The sequence below is a fragment of the Rhinolophus sinicus genome, chromosome 9, assembly GCF_057876585.1.
Source record: "Rhinolophus sinicus isolate RSI-liver-muscle chromosome 9, RSI-T2T, whole genome shotgun sequence".
Lineage (NCBI taxonomy): Eukaryota > Metazoa > Chordata > Mammalia > Chiroptera > Rhinolophidae > Rhinolophus > Rhinolophus sinicus.
Window position 1 is genome coordinate 37,742,980 of NC_142509.1, and position 23,575 is coordinate 37,766,554.

General features: G+C 47.9%; 1 protein-coding gene across 3 annotated transcripts in view; it reads left to right on the forward strand.

The window, feature by feature from the left end:
• TMEM132B (transmembrane protein 132B) overlaps positions 1-23,575 on the forward strand; it is a 268,754-nt gene that overhangs the window by 118,897 nt on the left and 126,282 nt on the right. For all 3 annotated transcript variants that reach the window (XM_019748802.3, XM_074321105.2, XM_074321106.2), the window contains exon 2: positions 919-1,810. In XM_019748802.3, the coding sequence (XP_019604361.3) occupies positions 919-1,810 (892 nt within the window). The remainder of the gene's footprint in view (positions 1-918; positions 1,811-23,575) is intronic.

A 23,575-nucleotide genomic window follows, 5' to 3' on the forward strand; every position in this document is an offset into this window, starting at 1 on the left:
CTGTTCCTTTCTTACTGTTTTGCTCTCTTGCTCTTTTGTCTGTTGACGACTTTCTGTAGTGTTGTGTTTGGCTTCCTTTCTCTGTATTTCTTGTATCTGTCTTGTAGGTTTTGGCTTCTGGTTACCATGTGCTTCGTATATACCGAGCTATGTTTATAGCACTCTATTTTAAGTTGATGGTCGCGTAAGTTTGAACACATTCTAAAATCACTGCCATTTTTACTCACCCCTCCACATTGATGTTTCTGTCGTTACTTTTTACTTCTTTTGTGTGCAGCCCATCTGCTTTTAAGTTTGTTTGCAATTCAAAATTGCTGCAGTGAACATCCTTGTAGATAAATCCTTATGCATTCTCACTAGTGTTTTGCAAGGAGAAGTTTCTAGCAGTGGGAATGCTGAGCCATAGCTTCCCCTCATTTCAATAAGCATTATGGAGATGTCTCAATGTCCAAGTAGATGTGACATGTAGGAGTGACGAAGAGAAGCACGAATATCAAAGTAGTGAAGTGTGAACGTATCACATACCACGGTGTGATGTCTGACTCTGTGGTGGGCTAGGTGGGTGGCCAGCTGCTCCCCGTGGAGGGATTGCAGCAAAGATGACTGTGATCCTCTGAGTCTGGTGCTTTGTGAGAACAGGAGGAGGTGACATTTCTCTCTGGGGGGGTAGCTGTTCAGCCACAGGACTACTGACTGGATCAGTGGTAAATGAGGCGCCCTCCACTCTGCCCTGGTTTTTTGGGAAGATTCCAGAGAACACACTTTATGTAATTACAGGACTTTCACTGCTGAGAGTGGGGAGGAGAGGTGTGGCCAGTGGGTGGCTTGATGGGTGATGGGTGGAGGTGGCATTGCATTGACTTCCTGACATATCAGGACATGGCTCTTATTCTTCCTTCGCTGTCCCTTCTCGTGCAGTGATGGAGAGTCGTGGAATTGTGGACAGCCTCCAGAGGTTTTCCTCGCTGCCTGCTTATCTCCCCACGAGCTTCCAAATCACTGACGCAGACGAGTTCTTCTTCCTAAAAGAAGCCAACCAGGACGTCACGAGGAACTCCAGCCTGCAGGCCCGGGTAGAGTCCTTCTTCATCTACCGGGCCAGGACCCCCCCGGTCGTCAATGCCAGCTACGGCCCATTTTCAGCCGAGAAGACCATCCCCCAGGAGCTCATGCTGACCTCCACCGCCTTCGCAAACATGGCCAAGTTTCCTTTCAGCTGGAAGCTGAAATCTCACATCCTGGACAGCTCCATCTACTCCAACCGGCCCAAGGTGCAGACCTTGTTTTACATCACCGGCATGGCCTGGGACGACAGTGACCCTGCGGACAATCTACCATGTGTCAAGATGTTTGCTTTTCCGGAGGCTAGGGAAGTGGCGGCCAGCTGTCGGCTGCAAGGGGACCCGGGGCTGTGCATGGCCGAGCTGGAACTGCTGCCCGAGTGGTTCAGCTCCGGGCTGGACCTGGAGCCCGAGGAGGAGATCCCGGCCCTGCTGGGCGGCACGGCCATGGAGCTCTTCTTCACGCTCTACCCGGCTGACCAGGCCGGCCAGTGTCCCCTGGTGGAGGACGGCAAGTGGGAGAACAACATCCACTCGGGCCAGGAGGGCCCCCAGCAGGCGTCTCCAGCCCGGGAGAGGATTGGGAGTGTGGTGGTCTACCCGACTCAGGACGACCTGAAGTGGTCCCTGGTGAGCCTGGACGAGAACCTCGTCGTCTCCGTACCTATGAACCTCATCCGGGAAGGGGACACGGCCACCTTTTTGGTGTCTCTGACCAGTGGCTCTGTGGCAGACCACTTCACTCTTAGGTAAGAGGCGTTGCCGGGTTGGACGGGATGGAAATCAATTCCCGGTCTTCAATGAACTGTCAGTTCCTAAGTGGGTGTTGTTCGTATGCTGAGTGTTCAGTGTAGAGAGGACACTTACAAATGTGAAACGGAGACCCATGCAAGACAGTAGAGCAGACAAAGTCAAACAGAATATTTGGGGGTGGGCCTTGGGCATCGGTGTTTTCTGCGAGCTCCCCAAGTAGCCCTGTTGTGAAGCCAGGATTAAAAACAACAGCTCTGAGAGCAGCATTCCAGGCTGGGAGGTCCTAGTGCTTCCACTTTAGGAAGGCTGTGGAGCTGTCACGTGACAGCCCGAACCTATCACTGCCCCGGACGTGCGATCCTATGATGCTGTGTGGGAGGGGAAAGAAACTTTGTAAATGAATTCCAGTTTCTAAGTACATGAAGGAACTTTCTGAAACACTGTCTCAGACCTCTTAGGTTGTTGTTTTTTTAATCAGGAAAGACTCCTTTGGTAAAGCAAACCAGTTTCTCTATCTGCATAATGAAGAATCAGTTTAGGATTGCTGAAAGTGGGGAACTTCTCTGGGCTAGGGGACAAACCTGTCTTTAGCTTATTTTGCTCACAAAGGTTCCTGGGTAGCAGCAGTAGGATATAGCAGTGTCTCCGCCACAATCCAGCTGTGTGCCCTGGGGCAAGTCACTTAACCTCTCTGGGCCTCAGTTTCCTCAGAGGTAAGTTTCCTCCTGTGGTTGTTGTGAGGACTAATCAAATCAATGAAGTTCTTGGGACAGGGCCTGGTGCACAAGCGTCCTCACTGAATGTGGTTTCCCCAGTGCTCAGAGGCCGGGGTGGTAGATGTAGAAATCACAGCGTTGTGGGGCTGGTTTTGCCGGGTGCAGGTCAGGAGAAGTGGGGATTGGCCATGAGCCCAGGGTGGCCCTTCTGATGGTGACCGAGGCTGATGGGCCAGATCATGCCTCTTTGGAGGTGTGCTTGTTCAGAGCCTGCCAATGGGATCCCACGGCTCTGGCAGATCCCACAAAGTCTTAGGAGCCTGCAGGAAGCAGGTTCCTATTTGGAGCCTGAGTGAGTCTTGGTGTAACTGAGTCAGAACTTGGTGTGGTCCCAGCCCTATGCTAGTCACTCCCATGGGTGGAGGGGCTGGGATGGTCTAAAACCAGTTCTTGCTCTATAGGGATTCTTTCAACACAAGGTAGTGTCAAATTCTTGTTATAGACCAAGAATGGCAAAGGGATGGCTTCCGTGCTCCTACCACTGGGTGCTCCCTGTGCCAGGGCAGGCATGACTAATCCACCATAGCACTTCAGCTCTCCCTGTGCCAGGACAGGCATGACTAATCTACTGCAGCATTGAGCCCACGACTCCTGACAGCCCCTACCAATCCGTGTGAGGGGAGGGGTTGATGCTTAACACTAAATTTATTTGCCATCCCTGGTATAGAAAGAACATTATGGGTGAGAAGTTGGAGAAAAAGGAGGATAGATGGCCTGGTGGTCAGGGAAGCCTTGCATCCTGGTTGGGAAAGGCATTTCAGGCCAGGGAAATGGCATGAAATGCACTGGATAACTTTCAGGGAGGACTTAGAATGGCCCAGGCCACATTCTGAGTTCTTCATGTGAGTTAATTCACTAAACTCTGCAGAGAGGTTAACTGGTGACCATAGCCAAATCTGGCCCACAGATTTTTTTTTAAAAAGGTCATATGGCATTCCTTAAAATGTTTAAGCATTACCAATCTCCAATAATAGGGAGACTTCATCTACCATTTTTCTTGGAAAGTTTTGAGATTTGGTGACTTGGCAACAGTGGGCTCTAGTTCATGAGTGTCATTAGATGTATCATGCATCGTCACCCCGGTCCCTTCCCAGCTGGCCTGCTTCACTCACTTATTATTATTATTTTTTAGATGGCCTTTATTATGCTGAGATATGTTTCCTTTACTACTAGTTTGTTGAGTCTTTTTAGTATAAATGAATGTTGGATTTTGTCAAATGCTTTCCCTGCATCTATTGCTATGATCATGTGATTTTTATTCTTCATTTTGTTTATGTGTTGGATCACGTTCATTGATTTGCAGATACTGAACCAACCTGACATTCCCAGGAACAAATCCCACTTGATCATAATGTATGATCTTTTTAATGTATTGCTGAATTCAGTTTGCTAACATTTTCACTCCCCTAAGTAATCTGTTTTCACTTATATTAGTATTTAGCGAATTAGTTACTTCATGTAGCACTTAGGGGTGTGTGTGTGTTCACGCTAGGTGTTCAGTAAGTGCTAATTGATCCTGTTATTTACTATAATTGATGCTGCTATTGATGTGTGTGAATTAATACTATGAATTCCTACATTTTAATTTTTAGGTGTGTTTGTGCCAAGTTCTGTGTTAACCCTTTACATGCATTCTCTCTCTGTATCATCACAGGCACCGTACATAGTATAATTCACATCCATTTCACGGCTGTGGAAATGGAGATTCGGGGAGGTTCGGGGTTCCCTGTCTGACGTCATGCAGTGGGGAAGCGATGGAGTTGGGGTGTGGGTCTGGTATGTGCGTTGAGGGCTCCCTTTCCACACCGCTCTTCTGGGGTGTCGGGCCTGTCCAGATGGGGAGAGGCAGGCCTGTTGAAACTTCCTGGGTCAGCAGCTAGAGTTTCTTGTCTTCCTAGATATGACTGTTACTCATTATGCTTTATTTTATGGCCATAGAAAGTGCACTGAAGTTGTGGAAATCAATAAAGATCACCCAAACGAGAACAAACACGGGCCCGTTATTCAGAGCTGGCCGTGGTGAGGGAGTCAGCCGCCGTCATCTGTGCTTGGTGGACACTTGAAGGCAGGCAGAGGCCTGGGAAAGCTCACAGAGGAGAAGCGAGAGCCTCACATCTGCTGGGGTCACAGGCTGTTGACATGTGGAAGCTGGAGGCAGGTTAACAAGAAGCTTGGGGACGCGTTTCCTTTTTCTGGTTGGCTGAGCTGGGAGCAGAAGCAATAAAAAGAGAAGCTGGCAGTCGTGGGCCAAGTTCAGACCTTTCTGGGCTGATGGCTACAGAGGTTGTGGTTTGGCTTTTGGCCTGGTTACTGCAAGGTAGTGGGTCAGAGTTCTTTTGCTGTACATGGTCTGGCTATTGTCCGTTTGTACATTCAATCTCTCAAAATAAAGTACCGTTTTTAGGCCTCGGGAAATGTGTTATTTCCCAGCATAACTGACTGTCTGTTTTAATCATGTCTTTCTTGAATGAAATATGACATATTTCATTCTGGCTCAGATGTGGCCCTAGACCAAAGTGTGAATGTGTGCAAGATTGGCTGAGATCTAATTTCAGAGCTGAAGATGTATGGAAAAGGGACAGATGTGTGCAATTTTCATGTGTCACATTGCTCTTTCCGACTGCATGTTGTGGAGGGGCCAACGTGAACAAAAGTCAAATCGGTCACTCTCTAATATTGAAATAGAGTCTGCTTAAACATTGGTACCCAAATCTGACCATAGATCGAAAAGCCGTTTAGCAAAAGGTTGTGAGGCGGGGTTTGAGGTCAGGGGCTGTAGGCAGGGCAATGCTAGATCTGCCTAGCATTGGGACAGGTCTGTTTACACTTCTGGGAAAGTTTGAACTATAAAAATTTCCCCATTCCAAATAGAATGTGTCTGAGGCTGAGAGAGATTCTTGGGAAACTTTATCCCTGATTTGTTATTAGGTGGGTGCAAAAGTAATTGCGGTTTTTGCTATCATTTTTAACCTTTTAAACTGCAATGACTTTTGCACCAACCTAATAGAATGGCTCTTTCTCGGCTCGCTCAGAGATGCCTGCGCTGACCTCTCCTCCTGCCAGGCAGTGGAGCCCAGCGGTTAAGACTGTGGGCTCTGAGGATGGACTGCCTGGGTTCGAATCCCATCTCTGTCACATACCAGCTGTGTGACCTTGGGCAAGTGAGTTCACCTCTTTGTACCACCGGTTTCTCATCTGTAAGTGGGGACCCTTTGTGCTTTAAGTGACAATGAAGTGTCAACTTTGTGCTCAGCTGGATTGTCCCTTTCATTTGGTAACCACCCCATCTGTTTGGTTACCCAGGCCAAACACCTAATAACTGTGACTGACTCTCCCTGTTCTCTGGTGCCCTGCACTGAGCTGGCAGCAAGCCCCGGGGCTCTTCCTTTCCACGGTCCCGAGGGAACTACTCCACTGCTGTGACCGAGGTCTGAGCCGGGGTCCCCTCTGGCTGGAGACACACAGGAGCCCGCTGACAGGCCGCTCTGCCCCCACCTTTGCAAAGAACACTTTGGCCTATAGGCCTTGAGAGACTGGCCTCGTCACCTCCTGAGCGTGTCTCCTGTGACTCTCCACCTCACTCCTTCACCAGCAGCCCCCAGTGTTTTCAAGGACCCCCCATCCCTGTTGAACACTGGACCATGCCCACCGCCTCTGTCCTGCTCTGGCTTTTCTGACACACCCCGTTCTTTATGTTAATGACATAATATGTCATTGTTTATGGTCCATCTCTTCCTGCTAGAACCTCAGGTCCGAGAGGGTGGGGACTTTGGTCTCCTTTGTCCTTTGATGTGTCCTCAGGATCTAGCACAGCACCTGGCACATAGTAGGTGCCCAATAAATGTTTGTTGGATGAGCGAACGAAGTTGGAAGTATTACAAGGCGTTGTTTCTGGACAAAGGGTATGAATTGTCAAGACTATTCATGATGTAAATAAGTGGGAGTTTGATAAATATTGAAAGTTAGGACACTTAGGGCATCAGTTCTGGCAACAGGGTCCTGCTGCCTGTGATGTAAGAAGTGAGGTATCTTTTGGAATCAGACAGCGGGCCGTCAGTGTATCCTAAACCTTAGTAATTCACATACCACCTTCAAGATGTTTTGTTTTTGTTTTTGGTCATATCAGATGCCACCATGTCCTACCTTCATAAGTTGTCACACCCACGTGCAGAAAGGACAGAGTCACGATTCCAACCAGGCCTGTCCACCTCAGAGCCCCTGACGGTCTCACGGTCCCCCATTTCGAATGCTAATAATCTCAATGCTTACTTTCACACTTAAATAAATAGCAACCTGTTTGAGGACTGTTCCTCTGGTGGATCCAGAAATCCAGGCTTTATTAACTTTTTTTCCCAAATAAAAATCAGATTTCCCGTGAGGAAACTGCATAGACACAGATGCTCTGAAATCTGCAGTCTTGGGGCCCAGATCAAGTCCACAGCTTATGGCGAAGATTTCGGCGGAGCCTGGAAAGGAAGGCAGGCGATTTCCAGAACAAACCGTAACCTGCACAGCATATGTAGCTGGTTCCAAATGTTATCCGCTGTGTTTAATGAGCATATGTCCGTTAATTAGCACCTGTAGCCCCGAGTCTGCCTTGTTTTTTTCTCCCAAGTGCACTGGAGTCTTAGAGCTCGGACAGAGGCTGGCAGGGAACCAGGGTCGGTCAGAGGCTTGAGGATTCCGGCTACAGAAGGCGATTGTGATCCGTGTGGAGATTTTCCCTCAGGTCACAGTTTTGGAAAGTTGGAATACAGCTGGATTATGGCAGTGGCTGCAAGTGGAGGGAATACTTAGTTTACTTGGATGCGGTATCGCTTTAACCCTGAAAGTCATGCTCGGAGGTTGGAATGCTATCTTCAGGGCTATCTCACAGACGAGAAGCCCAGCCGTGCCTGCCACCCTCTGCTCTCTAGGGTACTCTCCTGCCCAAGGGCAGGGGGCAGAGGGCGGCATGTACCAGCAGTTACAGTGGCCGTTCCCACGTGTTTGGTATTTGCAGCAGGGCTACTGGTCTGCAGGTGGCTGGTGCGTGACCTTGGGTGACCTTGGCACCCAGCCTCGAGGCACTTCTTTCTTCTCCCTGCTCAGGGTTGCCCTGTCCCTGGGCACCGTCTGACTGATTGAAATGCTCACAGGGTGTAGCTCCATCACGTCCAGTGATGTGTCAGGCACATCATTACCAGTCTGGCCATTCAAACATCATTGGATAATTATGTGTGTGTGCACGTGTGCATGCATGTGTATGCATGTGTGTGCATGTGTGTGTGCATGTGTGTGTGCATGTGCGTTATCTGGTCTGGTTTGGCCAATGGCAGGCATTGGCTGGAGATTGGACAGTGAAAGAGAGAGAGGGGACAGGATTGTTAGTCTCCCCCTGCTCCCCTGCTGGGCTGTGGTTCGGTTGCACCCCTTTATCTGGGCCGCAGCCCCTGTTGGTGGCTCCTCTCCTGTAGTTCCAGGTACAGCTCCAGCTTGTTGAGGGTTTTAGTAATCACTCCCTCCTTGTTTCTCTTTACACAAACTAACTTTGTAACTTTATCTTTGTAACTTTATCTTTTAAGCTGCACTTGTTTGTATCTCCTTTTTAGTGGTTGCTTCAGACTTTGTAACAGCTACACTTTTCACAGTTGACTTTGAGTTAATGTATCACTTCTCATAAAACATAGGCAGATAGTAGGACCATTTAACCCCCTCCATGTCCTTTATGCTAAAGTTATTTTATGTGATCACACAGACATGTGTTAAAAACCCTAGAAGACAGTATTAGAAGTTTTGCTTTAAACAGTTTTATGTATTATAAAGAAATTAAGAGGAAAAAGCAAAAACTAAAATAGCTTTTTGTATTTATCCAGACTCTTGCCATTTCTGATGCCCCTTCATTTCTTTCCGGGACTCTAAGTCTTCTGGTGTACATTTCTCTTCAGCACGTAGGACTTCTCATGGCAGTTTTTTGATAATGCAAATCTGCTGGCAATGAATTCCCCTAGTTTTGTTTTACCTGAAAATGTCTTTATTTCATCCTCATTCTCAAGAGTGTTTTTGCTCTTGATAGAATGCTGGGTTGGCTTCTTTTTTATTTTTTCCCCCTTTCAGCACTTTAAAGATACTTCCCCACTCTCTGTTGGTCCCATAGTTGCTAGTGAGACAACGGCCTGTAATGGATATTGTTCACGTGTAGGTAACGTGTTGTTTTTCTTTGGCTGCTGTTTGTTGTCTTTGACTATAACATGCAGAAATTTGACCTTTCCAAGTTCATCCTGCCTTGGGTTTGTTGCGTACTTGAATTTTACATTTATGTCTTTCATCCACTTTGGGAACATTTCAGCCATTATTTATTTAAATACTTTTTTCTGTCTCCTTGCTCCTCTGCATGTCAATTGTAAGATGCCATTTAGACCACCTGCTAGTGCCTAACAGTTCTTCGAGCCTGTGTTCATTTCCTTTTTCTGTTTTTCATTCTTTCCCTTTCATACTGGATAACTTCTATTGACTTGTCTTCAAGTTCACTGAATCTTTCCATTGTCATCTCTATTTGGCTGTTAAGTTTATCCAGTGAAAAGTTATTTTCAGATATTATAGTTTTCAGTTCTAGATTTTCCATTTTTAAAATTTTATTATACTTTTTATTTCTCTGCTGACATTCCCTCCCTTTTCATTCATTGAGAGCATATTTTCTCTTATATCGTTGAGGACAGTTCTAATAGCAGCTTTAAAATCCTTTTCTGGTAATGCTCACATCTAGGTCATCTGGGAGTTGGTCTCCGTTGATAGTCTTTTGACTCTTGAATGGATTTTATTTTTTTGACTCTTCACACTTTGAGTTGTGTCTTGGCCATCATGAGTGTCAGTCTGGGTTTTGTTATTGTTCTCCAGGGAATGTTGTGTCCTTTGTCTCAGCAGGCAATTAATGTGGCTGGACTCCAACTGCAAACCTCTTAGATCACAACCCAGTCTCAGTCCAGATCTTGTGTTGTTAGCTGACATACTCTGACCTGCATATATGTGGTTCAGGATTCAGCCAGAGCTGCCAGCGGCTGTAATGTGGGCATTCGCTGTCCCATTCTTCCACTTCCAGGGTTCTCTCGTCTGTCTTTCATGCCACAGCCACCCTGGACTAAGTCTTGTGGTTCCCCAGCCCCCACCCCCTCTCCCAACTGCGTTTTTCTACGGGTGGTGCTTCCTCTGACGGCCGCAGTGATGATTGTGCCATCCCTCAGGTTCAGTGCAGCAAAACTGGGGCAATTCTTTCTTAGAGCTGTCTTCTGAGTGTGGACTGCCCATCACGGTCAGCTTAGTTCTCTTCATTCTCTATTGCGTTCAGATAGCGGTGTTGTTTGTTTGTTTAACATCATATCTAGAGTTTGTGGTTATTGTCTGCAAGTGAGTTAGTCCAGTAGCAGGTCACTCAGCCATTACCAGAAGGAGATGCAGCCCATTGATATGTGATGTGGTTATTGATACGGTTGGATTTAGGTCTGCTATTTGGCTACTTGTTTTTCATTTGTCTCATCTTATTTTTGTGTCTCTGTTCCTTCTTTCTTGATTTCCCTTGTAATAATCAAATATATTTTAGAATTCCGTTTTCATGAATCTGTTGGGTTTTTAGCTCTAGCGCTTTGCATTTTTAAGTGGTTGCTATAGGGATTATCATATGCATCTTTCACCTTATTACAATCAAAGTGGAGTTGACATCTTATTACTCGGGGTAAAATCAGTTACTCTACAGCCGTATCGTGTCATGCTCCCTGTCGTTTGTGCTATTGTCATATATTTTATCCACATATGTTACATTTTGACACTTTTTAAGATTACAGGTGTTTTGTAGTATGTCACTCAGTTTGGATCTGTCTGCTGGTTCCTCACAAGTAGAGTCAGGTTATGCAACTTTGGTAAGAAGCCCACAGAAATGCTGCTGTGCCCTCACTGCATCCTATTAGGTGGTACGTGATTTTAATGTGTCCCCTTCCTAGTGACGTTCACTTCGATCACGTAATTAAGGTAGTGTCTGCCAGTGCTGTCCACGGCGGGTCTACTGCTTTCCTCTTTGTAGTTAACAAGGACTTTGTGGGGACTTACTTTGATACTATAAACAGCTCATTCCTCATCAAACTTTTAATTTATTCCTTTGTTAATTTGCATTCACATGGAGTTACGATTTGCTTCTATTGAATGGATTTGCCCAGTGGGAGGCAGTAGTGAAAGACTGGGGTTGGCAAGGAGTGGAGAAACCAGGTCATGGTTTCCTTCCTGTTCTGCTTCCTGGTACGTCTTTGGCAGAGGCTGCATTTCCTCTGTAGTTTCACGTCCTGGAGGACACGTGTCCCCTCAAATGACCCTGCCAGGACCTTCGCTGCCACTGATGGCCCAGCCCCTGGACCTTAGCCAGCACCACCTCCGCCTGCATCTCTCCAGCCTGAGGGTAGCATTGCTTCTTGCTGTTGCTAGAGTCTGGGTCGCGTCACCCTCCCCTGTTAGGGCCTCACTGTCCTAGCCTGTATAATCAAGTTTCTGTATTAAATCCCATCTGTTTGGGTATAAAGAGTTGCTTCTGTTTTTCCCAGCTGAACCCTGTTGGTACAGAGCAGGAGAGGCATTTCAGTTTGGGACGTGTCGAGTCTGAGGTGCCAATGGGACATTTAGGTGGAGAGGTGGAAAGGGCAGTTACGTGTGTGGGTCTGAAGCTCGAAATAGATATCGCTCCTGGAGGTACAAGTTTAGGCATCTTTGGCAGTTTGATCAGTTTGAAGCCTTGGGAAGGATGAGATTTTTCTCAGTAAAAAGTATGAGAAGGAAAGAGGGTTTGGGACCAAGTCCTGAGGGACTAAAACATTTCGTAGTTGATGAAGGACAACGCCGAACCTTCTGAAGAGCAGCCAGGGGAGGAGCGGAGAAAGCAAGAGAATGTGATATTATACAAACCAAGAGCAGAGACTGTCTGAAAACTAGGAAGAGTCAACAGCATTGAATGCTGCTGAGAGCTCAGGCGAGGAAATGAAAACTATGCTTTGCATTGTACATGTGGAGGCCATTGGTGACTTTAAAAAGGTGTTTAACAGATTTCTGGGGATACAAATCAGACTGAAGGGGCTTGGGGGTGAGTGATCTGTAAGGAGTATTAGTTGGGGAGTAAGGCCAGCTGTGCAAACCCCGAAGGACACTGACCTCACCTGGACAGGCACAGACTTAGGAACAGGCGAGGGTGCCCACAGGTAGGAACTGGTCTGGTGGACCACGGATGTCAGAGCATCGCGGATTGTAGGCTTCCCTTGGCCTTTCCCTCATGTCTCAAGGTGGCTGCTGCAACTGTGGTGATCACATCTGCGTTTCACGCAGAAGGAAGGAAGGAGAGAGGGGCAAAAGGTCAAATAATGCACCTGAGTCTGCCCCTCTTTAAGGAGCCTTCAGAAGTGTCAATGATTGGGGGCAGTTCTCAGGGTCAAGACCATCCGGAGGGAGTAGGGAATTGTAGGGGTTTCACTGGGCACATGGCCAGCCCCTTGCCCCAAATCTGGTTTCCTTGACAAGAATGGATGTTGGGTGAGCAATTAGCAGTGTCTGCCACCCATGACTTGATGCACCTGGGGAGGGCAATTGCTGTAGTCATCTTTCCAACGTGTGGCTAGGGAGAGGGTACGACAGTAAACTGGGGGCCTGTGGTATCAGGGCGATTCTTGCCCCTAAAGCTGGAGGTAACCTGTACTTGTTTAAATGCTGAAGCAAAGCTCAAAGCGCTGGGGTCACGTGGGACTGGTGTCCCGGGGCCTGAAAGAGCCCTTCCGTGCACCTTCATGTTCAAGACACAACTGGGCAGCTGCCTTCCTGTCACTACTCACTTTAGAGCAACAAAAAATTTCATTTCAAAGAGACATAAGTCATGGTGGGCGTAGCAGAGCTGCCCCACGTAATTAACGCGGAGCTAGTTCAGTTGGGTCTTTCAGCGTTTGCGGTTGTCTGCCAGTGGCTTGGCAGTCAATAGTTTTAGAGAAATTCAAAGGGTCAGCGCTGATCAGAGACGCCAGCTTCACTCTGTGACCTTTTCATCCTGATTGCTGGGCCATTGTCTGGTGCCAGTTCCATCGGATTTCCAGTAAAACTGTAGCGTGCTAGTCATTTCTCTGTTGGTTCCCCTGAAAATAAAAATACAGTCTTTCCCTCCATTGTGTTAAGACTGACTATCACTCACTGTCATGTAGACATAGTTCCAGGAAGGAAGAAGATAATGAATTGGGTAATGGTGTAACCTGTAATCTATCATTTGAGGGTTAGATAGAATTTTTAATTGCACGTCTTTCTGTCTGGGTGGTCTAAATCCACAAAATGTTTTGCAAGAAATTCAACACTCCCTCTTCTTTTTCTTGGAGTCTTGTAGTCAAACAGATCCCGTCTCGTTACAATTACCTGAATCCGTGTCAGCCTCTTTGATTATGAGCTTCTGCAGATGGGGACTGCTGATTTGGCAGAGTCTGTGTCTCCGGCGAGGGCTGGCAGCCTGTTAGAGCTCATGAAGTGTCCCCTGAGTGAGATTAAATTTGAAATGCAGAATAAGAAACATTGCCACTTACATCCAGGTCCCAAGTCGCGATTTTTCTTCAGTTATGGCAACACTGTTACACCTGCTACTCTACGGGTCCACTGGCAGCTTCCCTCTAAGTGGGGAGTCACAGTCTTTCCCAGGACTTGAGTCTGACTGAAGGAGCTTTCTGCCTGCCCTTGGGTGTGAGAAGTCAGGATCGCCTCTTGGAGCTGTTGTTCTGGAGGGCGAGGAGGAGGAGAAGTCAGGATGCCCGTTTTGGACGGCTTAGGACTGCAGTGGGGGACGCTGTACAGACAGCTGGGAAGTCTGAGTGGGTCACAAGTAGGAAGGCGCTGCGAACTACACAGGCACCTTTGCTGGTGCGTCCGTGCAGCCACCTTGACTTTGGCCTAATGAGCAGGACATGGCCGAGGAGAAGGTGAAACCTAATGTCCACGAAAGGCCGGCCACCTCTCCCACCTCACGTCCCACCATGATGTCCCACCGTGATATCCCACAGTGATGTGCCACCTCATGTCCCACCATGACGTCCCACCATGACGCCTTCTCTTGTGTTCTAGAAACCACCCAGGTTACTCCCATCTTGGGCATTGTCTTTGTTCTCTGCCTGGAAAGCTCTCCTGTGGTGACAGCGCTGGCCCCTCCTCACCTTTCCTTTCTTACCTGGAAGATCCCCTTTCAGGGTGGTCTCCCGATCAGCCCTGAATGAGCTCCTGGGCCAACCCGCTGCAGCTGGCCAGCCTGTGTGCTCCCGGGCACGCATCGCTCCCCGAGATAAACCACGCTACTTATTTGTTCACTCATTTCATGTCTGTTTCTCCAGCACTAGAATGTCAGCTCCGTGCAGGTAGGGACAGGTGTCCCTGTGTCAAAACCGTACCTGGCTTGTAGTTGGAACTCAGTAAATGGAGCAAACACACCTCCACATCCTGAGTACAGCAGTTGACTCGTGTGGGTTGATGCTTGTTATGGGCTGAATTGTGTCCCCCCACCTGAAAGCCACATGTTGAAGTTTTAGCCCCCACATTTCACAATATGACCATATTTACATATAAGGTCTTTAAAGAGGTAACAGTGTGGACCCTAATCTAGTATGACTGGTGTCTTTATAAGAAGAGACGAGGACACAGACACACTTGGAGGAGCAAACCGAGTGAGGACACAAGGAGAAGGCCCCGTTGACAAGCTGAGAAAACGAGCCCGCTGGTGCCTTGATCTTGGACCTCCAGCCTCCAGGACAGTGAGAAAATCGGTTTCTGTTGCTTAAGCCGCCCTCCGGGCCAGGCTGTGGTCCCTCATGGCAGCCCTAGAAAATGAATTCAGTGATCACAACGGAAGGGAATAAAGTAGCTTTCAATGCGACTGAGCTGGTACTTGAAACGTTTCTTACCTCCCCTAAGCCTTTCCTCACCTTCACGGTGCCTGTGGTTTCCACTCTGATTCAGTTTCAGTTTGCGACTTCAAGAGCACAGATTTTTGGTTTGGGAATGGCTTGATTTTCGGGGGTCACTCCCTGGCACATGGACGGTCCACAAGGCTCCTCTTGCTCTGGGTTTTGGGTACAGAGGACACTGGTGGTACAGAAGGAAAGGAATTACCGAGACCTTCTTACTCCCTGACGTCCTGTCTTTGGAGGCTCATCCTGCTTAGATCCGAGAGGACTTTTCCACGTACAGTCATTCTCTTAGGGCACTGGGCATCCTACAGCATTCCGCTGGAGTCTCGTGAGAGTTTGCAGAGGCGCAGACCTCACTCACAAACACGTCTCTTTCCTTGTTCAGAGGTGGAAGGTGACTGGTTTTAACCAGTGGTCAGCTGGTCCCTGGAGTCCTAGGCGTTTCCAGCCGGGGTCCCACATGAAATAGGGAGACGTGTGGCAGGAGTTTCTGCCAGACCTTCCCGATGCATCCTCCTTGGCAGAGACCACCTGCCTTCCTTCTCTTTCTTTCTCACGTGTCTTCTAGACTTTTCTCCTGCTGACAATTTTATGTGTTGGTCAACTTGTACTTCTTGGTGCTTGCTAGCTAATTGCAGTTACCGTATTTTGCCGTGTGCAATGTGCATTATTTTGCCCAAATTAGTGAGGGAAAAATAAGGATGCGCATTATACATGGGTAGTACTAATTCTGTGTCTATATAATGTTTTTAATTCTTTTATTTATGCTTATGAGTTAAAAGTGTAACTCTAGAAATCAGTAATGATGTCCGTATGCAAAATCATACCCTGGAATACAATAATTGGTTTCGTTGAATTTACGACAAACTTGCAATGATGAAGAGTTCTTGGCCTCCTATGATGCGTAAATATCGTAAATATGTCACCGGTACATAAAATTTCCTGTACCTTGTATCTGTTCTTGTGTTTTGTAATTATTTGTTACATAAAATTTCTTGTACCATAATAGGTTAAAAAATAAATGTTAAAATTCCTTTATAATACAAAAATCCAAGTACCTAAATGTAAACAGATAAAAATTTGAATTAAAAAATTAAAACAAAAGATTTTTTTGCCTGAAAGTTTGGGCCCAAAACATTGGTGCACATTGTACACGGGAGCGCTTTATACATTTTATACACAACAAAATACAGACGTGCCATTAGAGACAATGGAGGGGGAAAAAAGGAGACCATTGTGGCTCGAATGAGATATGAGAAGGATTGGGTATTTCCAACTGCTGCGTGTAGAAATAAACTCAATTTTGGTAACTTCATGTTGCGGAAAAATGTTGCGAGTTCAATTTTTGCAGCAGGCCTGGACTGCACTGCACGGCTGAAATCCATAAGGTCAGATACAACGTTTCCATCCCTGAGCAGGTTCATAAAGCCCCTAATAGGATTTGCTGACCATCAGAACCGCAGACCAGGCGGCAGAGGTTTTATTTATTTGCCATCTGTATGTAAATCTTGCGATTATGGAAACTGTGTCAGAAATTGGACCGCAACTAGAGAGTGCACAATGTACTGTAATATTTGAGCTAAGATACAGGGAATAAAAGCCATCCCATAAAAGCATGTATATGTGTATGAATAATTCAGCTCATTATTGCGATCGGTAAGAAACTCAGTGTCAGACTCGGTATCTAACCTGTGATCCCAGTGGATGAGCTCATTTAAATATTCAAAGAACTTGTTCAAATATGCAAATATTTCATTTAAATATGTCACATATCTAAATATTAAATATTTAGCTATTAAACCAGCAATGGGGCTGAGTTTTCCTGGGCAAAGGCATGGCCGTGCCTTGTCTTATTATTATTAGCTCTCCGAAGCTAGTTCCCGTTCATCCTTTAGTGACTTCCCAGGTGCCTGTATAGACCGTTTCGTGGCTAACGGACAGATATTTTTGGAGTTCATGATAGCTGGTCATGGATGCGAGGAACACCTCTTTGCTTTTTATTCTGAAAGAAAGTCAACTGACTGGAAGCAATCGACTGGGGACTCAGGAATGTGGTGTCAGCTCTGTTACAATACAAGTGTCCTGGGCTAGGCGAGCGAGTGGCTCATTGTGCATCCAGGGGCTAGAAGGGGCCCCCCTCACACTCGGGAATATCCGGCTAGAAAGTTCGATTGGCTACCACTTCATGTTCCCATGGTAACGTGATGGGTGTCCAGAGGAAGTGTGGAAGGAAGGCTCGCCTTGGTGAGACCTGCACACGCATTAAATTACCTTTTATCTTTCTACGAGTTTCTTCTAGAGTGACTTTTGCTTTTAAATTCATCTTAGATACCAGCTAAACTCAGTCAGCGCCTAACTTTGGGAAACGCTAGTGCGGGGAAATGATTTCAGGAGACACCTGAGATGCGTGTATGTGTTCCAGTACCAAATACAGGTGCGTAGGTAACAGCAAACTACCCAGTGTGCAACCCCCTTCTGCCCTGGTTCAGCCTAAGAGACAGCCTGTGTGATGCTCTAAAGCCCTTGCATCACTGGTCTGTCGGCGTGTTTTTGTTTTGAGCAATGCGAGTCCATGCCCCAGGCTGGGAGACTTTGGCGGGCAGAGGCAGCTGGCTGGAATTCAATGCCACTGCTTTTATTGTACATATTTTAGGGGTGTCTTGTGTTTATGGAAAGTGATCTGATGTTTTTCACTTAAAGTGCTGACATATTGCACGCCTCCGATAAATGTATGTAAACCCAGTGAGCAGATAGGAAAGAAATACTAAGTAAGTAGTAACAGAGGTGGCAGGCAGAATATAGCTCGTGTGTGGTCTGGGGACGCCCGGAGACGGGGAAGCTGGTCGACAGCACGTGCCCCTCAGTGAGGCTGCATTTGGACTTGGTAAAAGTGCACCGATGAGTTCCTGGGGCTTCATCCCATTGGGGTCCCCCCTCGGAACTAGGTAGAAGGTACCTCAGAATTGTCACCCTGGAAAATGGGGAGGCTGGAGCGTTGACCTACTGACTTCCATCCCAGTTGGTTGAAGGTTGCCCTGGAGGGGCGTGACTGGGGGAAGACAGCAGAGAAGCAAGCAGGCTTTGGCGAAGGTCACTAGTAGCTGCCCCTGGAACTGTCCATTCCAGCTGTGCTGAGGTTGGGTGGGCTGAGGGGCCGATGGGAGATGCTTCACAAGTGTCTGCTACTGATCATGGGTGAGCACGAGTGTGAGTGAGTGTGTGTGTGTGTTCACATGCATACATCACACAGGACTGAGCTGGGCACAGACATGGGCCCCTTTTGCTGGCTGGTCATCTGCTACTGAGGGAAATTCTCTCTGGGCACCAATGGCAAATAAAACTACTCTAGACTCCAGGTATATGTGATGTTTGGTGCCAGCTGAAGTGGAAGCCTGGGGGTGGGCTCTGTGGGGGTCTTGCCAGTTAGCTGCCCTGGATCTTAGCCCATTTCTGGGCCTGGGTTTCCAGCCTGCCCTTCTGTTCTATGAGATGCCCAATATCTCTCCTATAAATCTTTCTCATAAGCTGGCCAGAATGGGTTTCTGTTGCTCGCAAGCAAAAAACTCTACCTTACGTCCTCCCTTGAGTGTGTGAGGTAATTATCACATGATCTTTTCAATTGCACACTCAATGTCTTTAGATTTCTAAAACACAGACAAAAGCAGACTACAGTTCACCTTTTCCTCTAAGGCAAGTGTGGTTACTCAGTGCAGTCAGTTTAGCATATTGAGTTTTTTCTAGTTGAGATCACCTGGTTTTATCTTTTTTATTGCAAGAGATGGTCCCAGGATACTGAACGACAATTCTGAACAGGATATTTGGTGCAAGAACATGAGGAAAGCGCATTCTTCCTGTCTTAGGGACACAAGTGACAGAGAGAAAAGAGACCAAGCAGTTGTCCGTCTGAGTTCTCGTCTTGGCTCTTTAGAACTTTGCTTGAATCACATCAGTTTTCTGAGCCTCAATTTCTCAATCATAAAACCATTAGTTCAACTGAGATGGAACCAGATGCAGAGACCCTTGAAAAGGTTTAAAGTCTAGGAAAAACATATGGTTTGATGGCTGTAATCAGATGCCAGGAAATCGCCTCAAGCTCAGTCCCATTACGTGGGTCCGGCTTGAAGCACTCATCAGATTATCGCCGTTCAGTCTAAGTGTGTGAACCCTGGTGGTGTCTGGCTTTTAAAAATCTGTTCTCTTTGCCTTCTCTCTTCTTGAAAGTCCTTTCTATCGGCGGCTTCCTGTCTTGGCTGCTCCGTGAATCGCCAGCTGTGGAGACGGAGCAGATGTAGACAGGTGAGGGCAGGGGGCTGTGTGTCTGTCCCACAGCCGTGTTTTGACAACTGAAGACAACCTCTGAGTCCTTTCTTAACAGCTTGATTCCTGCTCCATGTGTGTTTTCTTCTTTTATGTGCGCCCTTGAGCAAACCCAACCAGGAGTGGCCTTCTCACACTGAGGTCCAATTACTGTGCCGAATTGGGCTGCACGGCAGCCCGGCTCTAGCGGTGCAGAATCGCCTCCTTGATCTGCAGCCCAGGGATCCCTGCGGTGCAGCTGCTGGGCTGCAGCAGAGTGAGGCTGCCTGTCAGGGCTGGCCCGGGTGGGCTCTGGAACCCACATTTCCCAGAGTTCCCGTTGTCCCACACCTACCACCACCCAACCCTTCTCCCTTACCATTTGCATTTCAGTGGGTACACATTTTTTTTGCAATACATTTATCTTAAAAGAAGATTGCGTATCACTCCCTTAAAGTGGAAGATCAGTCTCTTGGTTCCCCGGTTTTATTTTTCCCGAGTACACCCACACTAACTATGGATAATGAGTTCATCTCCTAAACTCATTGCATGTTGGGAGCATGAGCGGTCAGCACTGTCTCTTTCCTGTCAGATGTCACTATTCCCTCCACACGTACCCATCACCAGTACTACTGTTCAATTAATGTTGGTCTTTAAATCATCTCATATTTTAACGACAGTCAATTTACCTACCACAGAAACTTTCTATATCTTCTATAATAGAAAGCCAGTAGGACTTGCCGTAAATAGAAGGCAACGATAATAATTAGACACAAAAGCGAGTGTTATGACATTTAGGCTAGATAGTGTAAGGCTGTAAAATGCCTTGATTTTGAGGCCCATTAGTTCTCCCTGTTAAAAGGGGAGACGTGCGAGTGAGAGAAGGTGAGAGCCATTAACATGGGCTGAGCTTTCCTCCTGACGTCATCAGAAGGGCTGATGTTCAGGCGAAACCCTCTTTCTCCCAACTCAGTACAACTTAGTATTATGTGCTCGTCACGCCACCTAAACTTTCTCGTGTGCCCTCAGGAATAGGGGTGTCTGCTCTACCGCATTCTGGAAACTCTGCTCTCTAGCAGTTAAAAAAAATTTTTTTTTGACATTTAACTTTGGGCATTTAAAAAATCGAATGAGTTGCCAGCATTTTGAAATTTGGTGAGCTGGAAGTGTGCCCTTTTGTTAACCTCTGTTCCTTCTTGACAACAGGGGGTGGGACAAGACTCTGTGTGACCTGTTGAGACTTGGGTATCCGGGTGGAGGGGATCTGGCCCCTTGCTCTCTGCTTCCCCTCTGGGGGGAAGCCCTGCTGAGCGTCCTCATGGCTGTTTGTTCCCCATCCTGAAAAGGGATGTGGCAGCTGGAGGCTGCCCCCTGGGCCCTGTTGGTGTGGGTCATTGATGCACCTTGTACTTTCCGTCCAGAAGGAGCCTTTTGAGTGACAGGGAACCAGAATGAGTTCTAGATCACATGAGCACAAGATGCTGATAAAATTTGTGTTGGATACAGACCAACTCTTAGGCGACAGTTTCCCAGGGAAATGGCTTTATTATTGTGACGCTCTTGTGCTTTATAGTAGGTTTGGCAACTAACAGAAACAATGATTTAAATGAGGTTACAAAGAATACCTGGGTCTTAATATCATATTTTAAACTTAACCCATCGGAGGCAGAGCAGTGTCATATTAAATTTCTTTTGTGGAAGACTCATTAATAATTAATTCAACAAATGTTTGACTGTGTTCCGTTTTCAGGTACTGGTTTTCCTGGGTCTACGGTGGGGAAGAATCTTGTGAAGTGTATATTCTAGGACAGGGAGGGGTGGCGGCGGGGGGCACAGCAGAATGCTCGATGTTTTGGTTTATGGCGCCTGGATTTCTGAATCCACAAGTACTGGAGTATGTGGTGATTCTGAATGGAGCACAGTCCAGATGGGTCCACAGTGGGAGGGAGGTCAGGTGAGTGGCCGGTAAAGAGAAGGAATGCCTGGGCCAGCAGGGTCTGGACATGGGCCGGCACTGGGGCTGCCGATCTCCTCCGAATTGGGAAGCAGTGTGGTGAAGGTGATTTTGTAGCATTGCCAGCAAGTGAAACTATGCCCCTCACAGATGAGCAAACGAGTCGATGCCTCTTGCTTTTGCATGTTTGTTCTTTACTTGATGGCTTGTTGAGTTTTGCTTCTCTCCTTAATGATTTGGTTGTTGCAGTGTAAACTGCCTGTGGAAGCAAGGCAAGGTGCGTCAGGGGGTGAATGCGCTGGATAAAGTGAGCGGGGACTAACAGAAGGTCGGGGGAGGGCTGGGGAAGCCAAGCTCCAGGGAGGAATCATTTTGGCTTTAGGATGAAGGGGACGTCGGTGGCTTTTCTTGACCTTATAGTATCTGCAGAGGTGAGAAGGGTTCACCAAGTGAATGCAGCGGTCACCCCGGAGGGTAAGGATCTGGCTGCTGTCATGTAGGAATGGTTGGCCAGGTGTGCAGTCAGCCTCCAGCTCTCTGTGACCTAGGGATTCTTGGAGTTCTGTCCCTCTGGACCTGTAGTATTTATAGTATGTCTCTGGAGGCTGTTTCTGAGCTCATGACACAGTTAAGTACTAGTCTGAGGTACGTACAGGGCGATGCCCCTAACAGGATGATTTTGAACGCCCCCAGCTGCACTGTCCCTGGCTTTGACTATCCCAGACGGAAATCTGCTCTCCTGATAGTACTTGCCTTTCTTTTGGTCCCACGACCCATTGCACAGGAGGTCTCTCTTTTGAGAGGAGGATGAACAATATTTCGCTTCTCATTTCCGGATCTCTGCTTATAAAGTTGGAGCTCATTTCACAAGCACAGCCGGAAACACTGGACCCCAGAACACAGGTTCCCAAATGGGTTCTCTGGTTATTCGTCCCTTAACAAACAGGTGGGTCTGGCATCTGTGTGCACAGGACAGACGTCCGCGTTCCCGGAAGGCCAGGCAAGGCAGTGTCACCCGGAGGTGGGTCCCCTTGGCATTCTGGGTGTCCTCACAGTTACCTCAGGAGGTAACTGACGCACTGGCCTTCCTCCTTCTCAAAGGTAGAATCCGAACGAACAAGTCATTTTGTTTTTTCACAGCAGGATTCAGACAGGATTTCCTAAAGAATGGGGCGTGTGTTTGCACCTGAGTACGTGAGCGCATGTGTGTATGTTTGGTAAGTGACAGGTGTGGTCTTGGGAGCCTGTGGTCCTGGACTGAGGGGAGAAGTGTGCCCTGGGGACAGATGTTGGGGTGGCGAGAGGGTACGCTCCTGGAGCATGTCCCACAGGCTGGTCTCGGGCTGCCTGCCGGTCTGTGGTTCAGTGGCTGCGAAGTCACGCTTCATACTGGGCAGAACTCCAAGGATGGAGGGTCTCGTTACCCGAACGCTGCTTCTGGAGGATGAAGGCAGGGGGCGCTCACGGGGCGTCCCTTGGACTGGAGTGTTAGTAACCAGTCCCTTGTGGTATCTACCTGCCCAGCTGCTCACCTTTCAATTACCTGTCAGGTCTCTGGGGGCTCCTGAGTTTACAACCACGAATCTGAGTAGATTAGACATGGGCAACCTTCTAGAAGGTTTACTAGCCCCAAGGCTGGCAGAGGGGTAGCAGAGACCCCCTTCCCACTGACCTGAGGGACCACGGGGGCGCCATGACAGATTCTCAGTGGTGCCGTGTGTGATGGATGATGGACATTCTGGTGGCTTTCTACCCCTCCCCCAGCTTTGTCCTCACGCACAACCCCAGAGTTTTCCCACTCTGTCCCTGAGAGGGAGGAGAAAGCTCAGGAAGAATTACTTTCAGTCTTTATTTTTCTAAACCAGCCTGACCAAATGGGGCTGGTTTAAATGAACCAAAGTTCATTTGAATGTAAGAAAGTAAAGAAAGCAAGATTTCTTGAATTTGTGCTCAGAGGGTCACACCTATTGCTTGTTTCCCCCCCTTCCTCGGGCAGTGAGGGGGAGGTCGTAGCAAAGTGGCATCAGACGTCCCCTTGCTCAAAGGCTAGCAGTTAGTCTGGTGGGGACGAGCAGGCTGGTCGTGGCTATAAGGAGGACGGAAGAGGTGATACATACTACTTCTCGGTGCCTGTTGTGTGCCAGGTCAGGCACTGCGCTGTGTGAGGTAAACACATCCACTCATTTTCTAGTCAAGGCTACTATGGTCTCCATTTCACAGATTCACAAGCTGAGGCTCAGAGAGGCTCAAAACATTAGCATCGGGTTCCACAGGTAGAAGTGGCCAACTTGGCTTTGCGCCGAGGCACCAGCTCTGGAGATAACACACTTAAGTCCTCCGTGGCGCTGCTTTTCCGGTCACTTTGCTAGAGAAAGGCACGCTGGGAGGCGTCTGGAGCAGGTCCCCCGACACGCAGCGAAAGGATGCAAAGTGTGGGCGAGGCTGGCTGCCTCCTCCAGGCAGGAGCCGCGGGGGTCCAGCCCCCTTCTGCGTCTTCCCGCTCGTGATCGTGGGCATGTCACTCTTCCTCTGTCGCAGTTTTGCAGGTTTCTGTGAGGAACAATTAGATAATAGGTGTGAAAGCAGTTGGCAAGCTGGTAACTGAATGTGAGGGGCTGTTTCTGCTGCTACGACTGAGCGACATGTGTGTGATACATGAGACTTCGGTGGGCCAGGCTCAGTCCAGGGGCCTGGAGCCCGTGCAGCGTCCCTGCCCCTCAGCCAGCCTCTGTGCCTGGGTTGCCACCTGGGCTCCAGCGGAGTTTGGCTAGACGTCTTGGTAGCGAGCAGCCCCATGGAAAG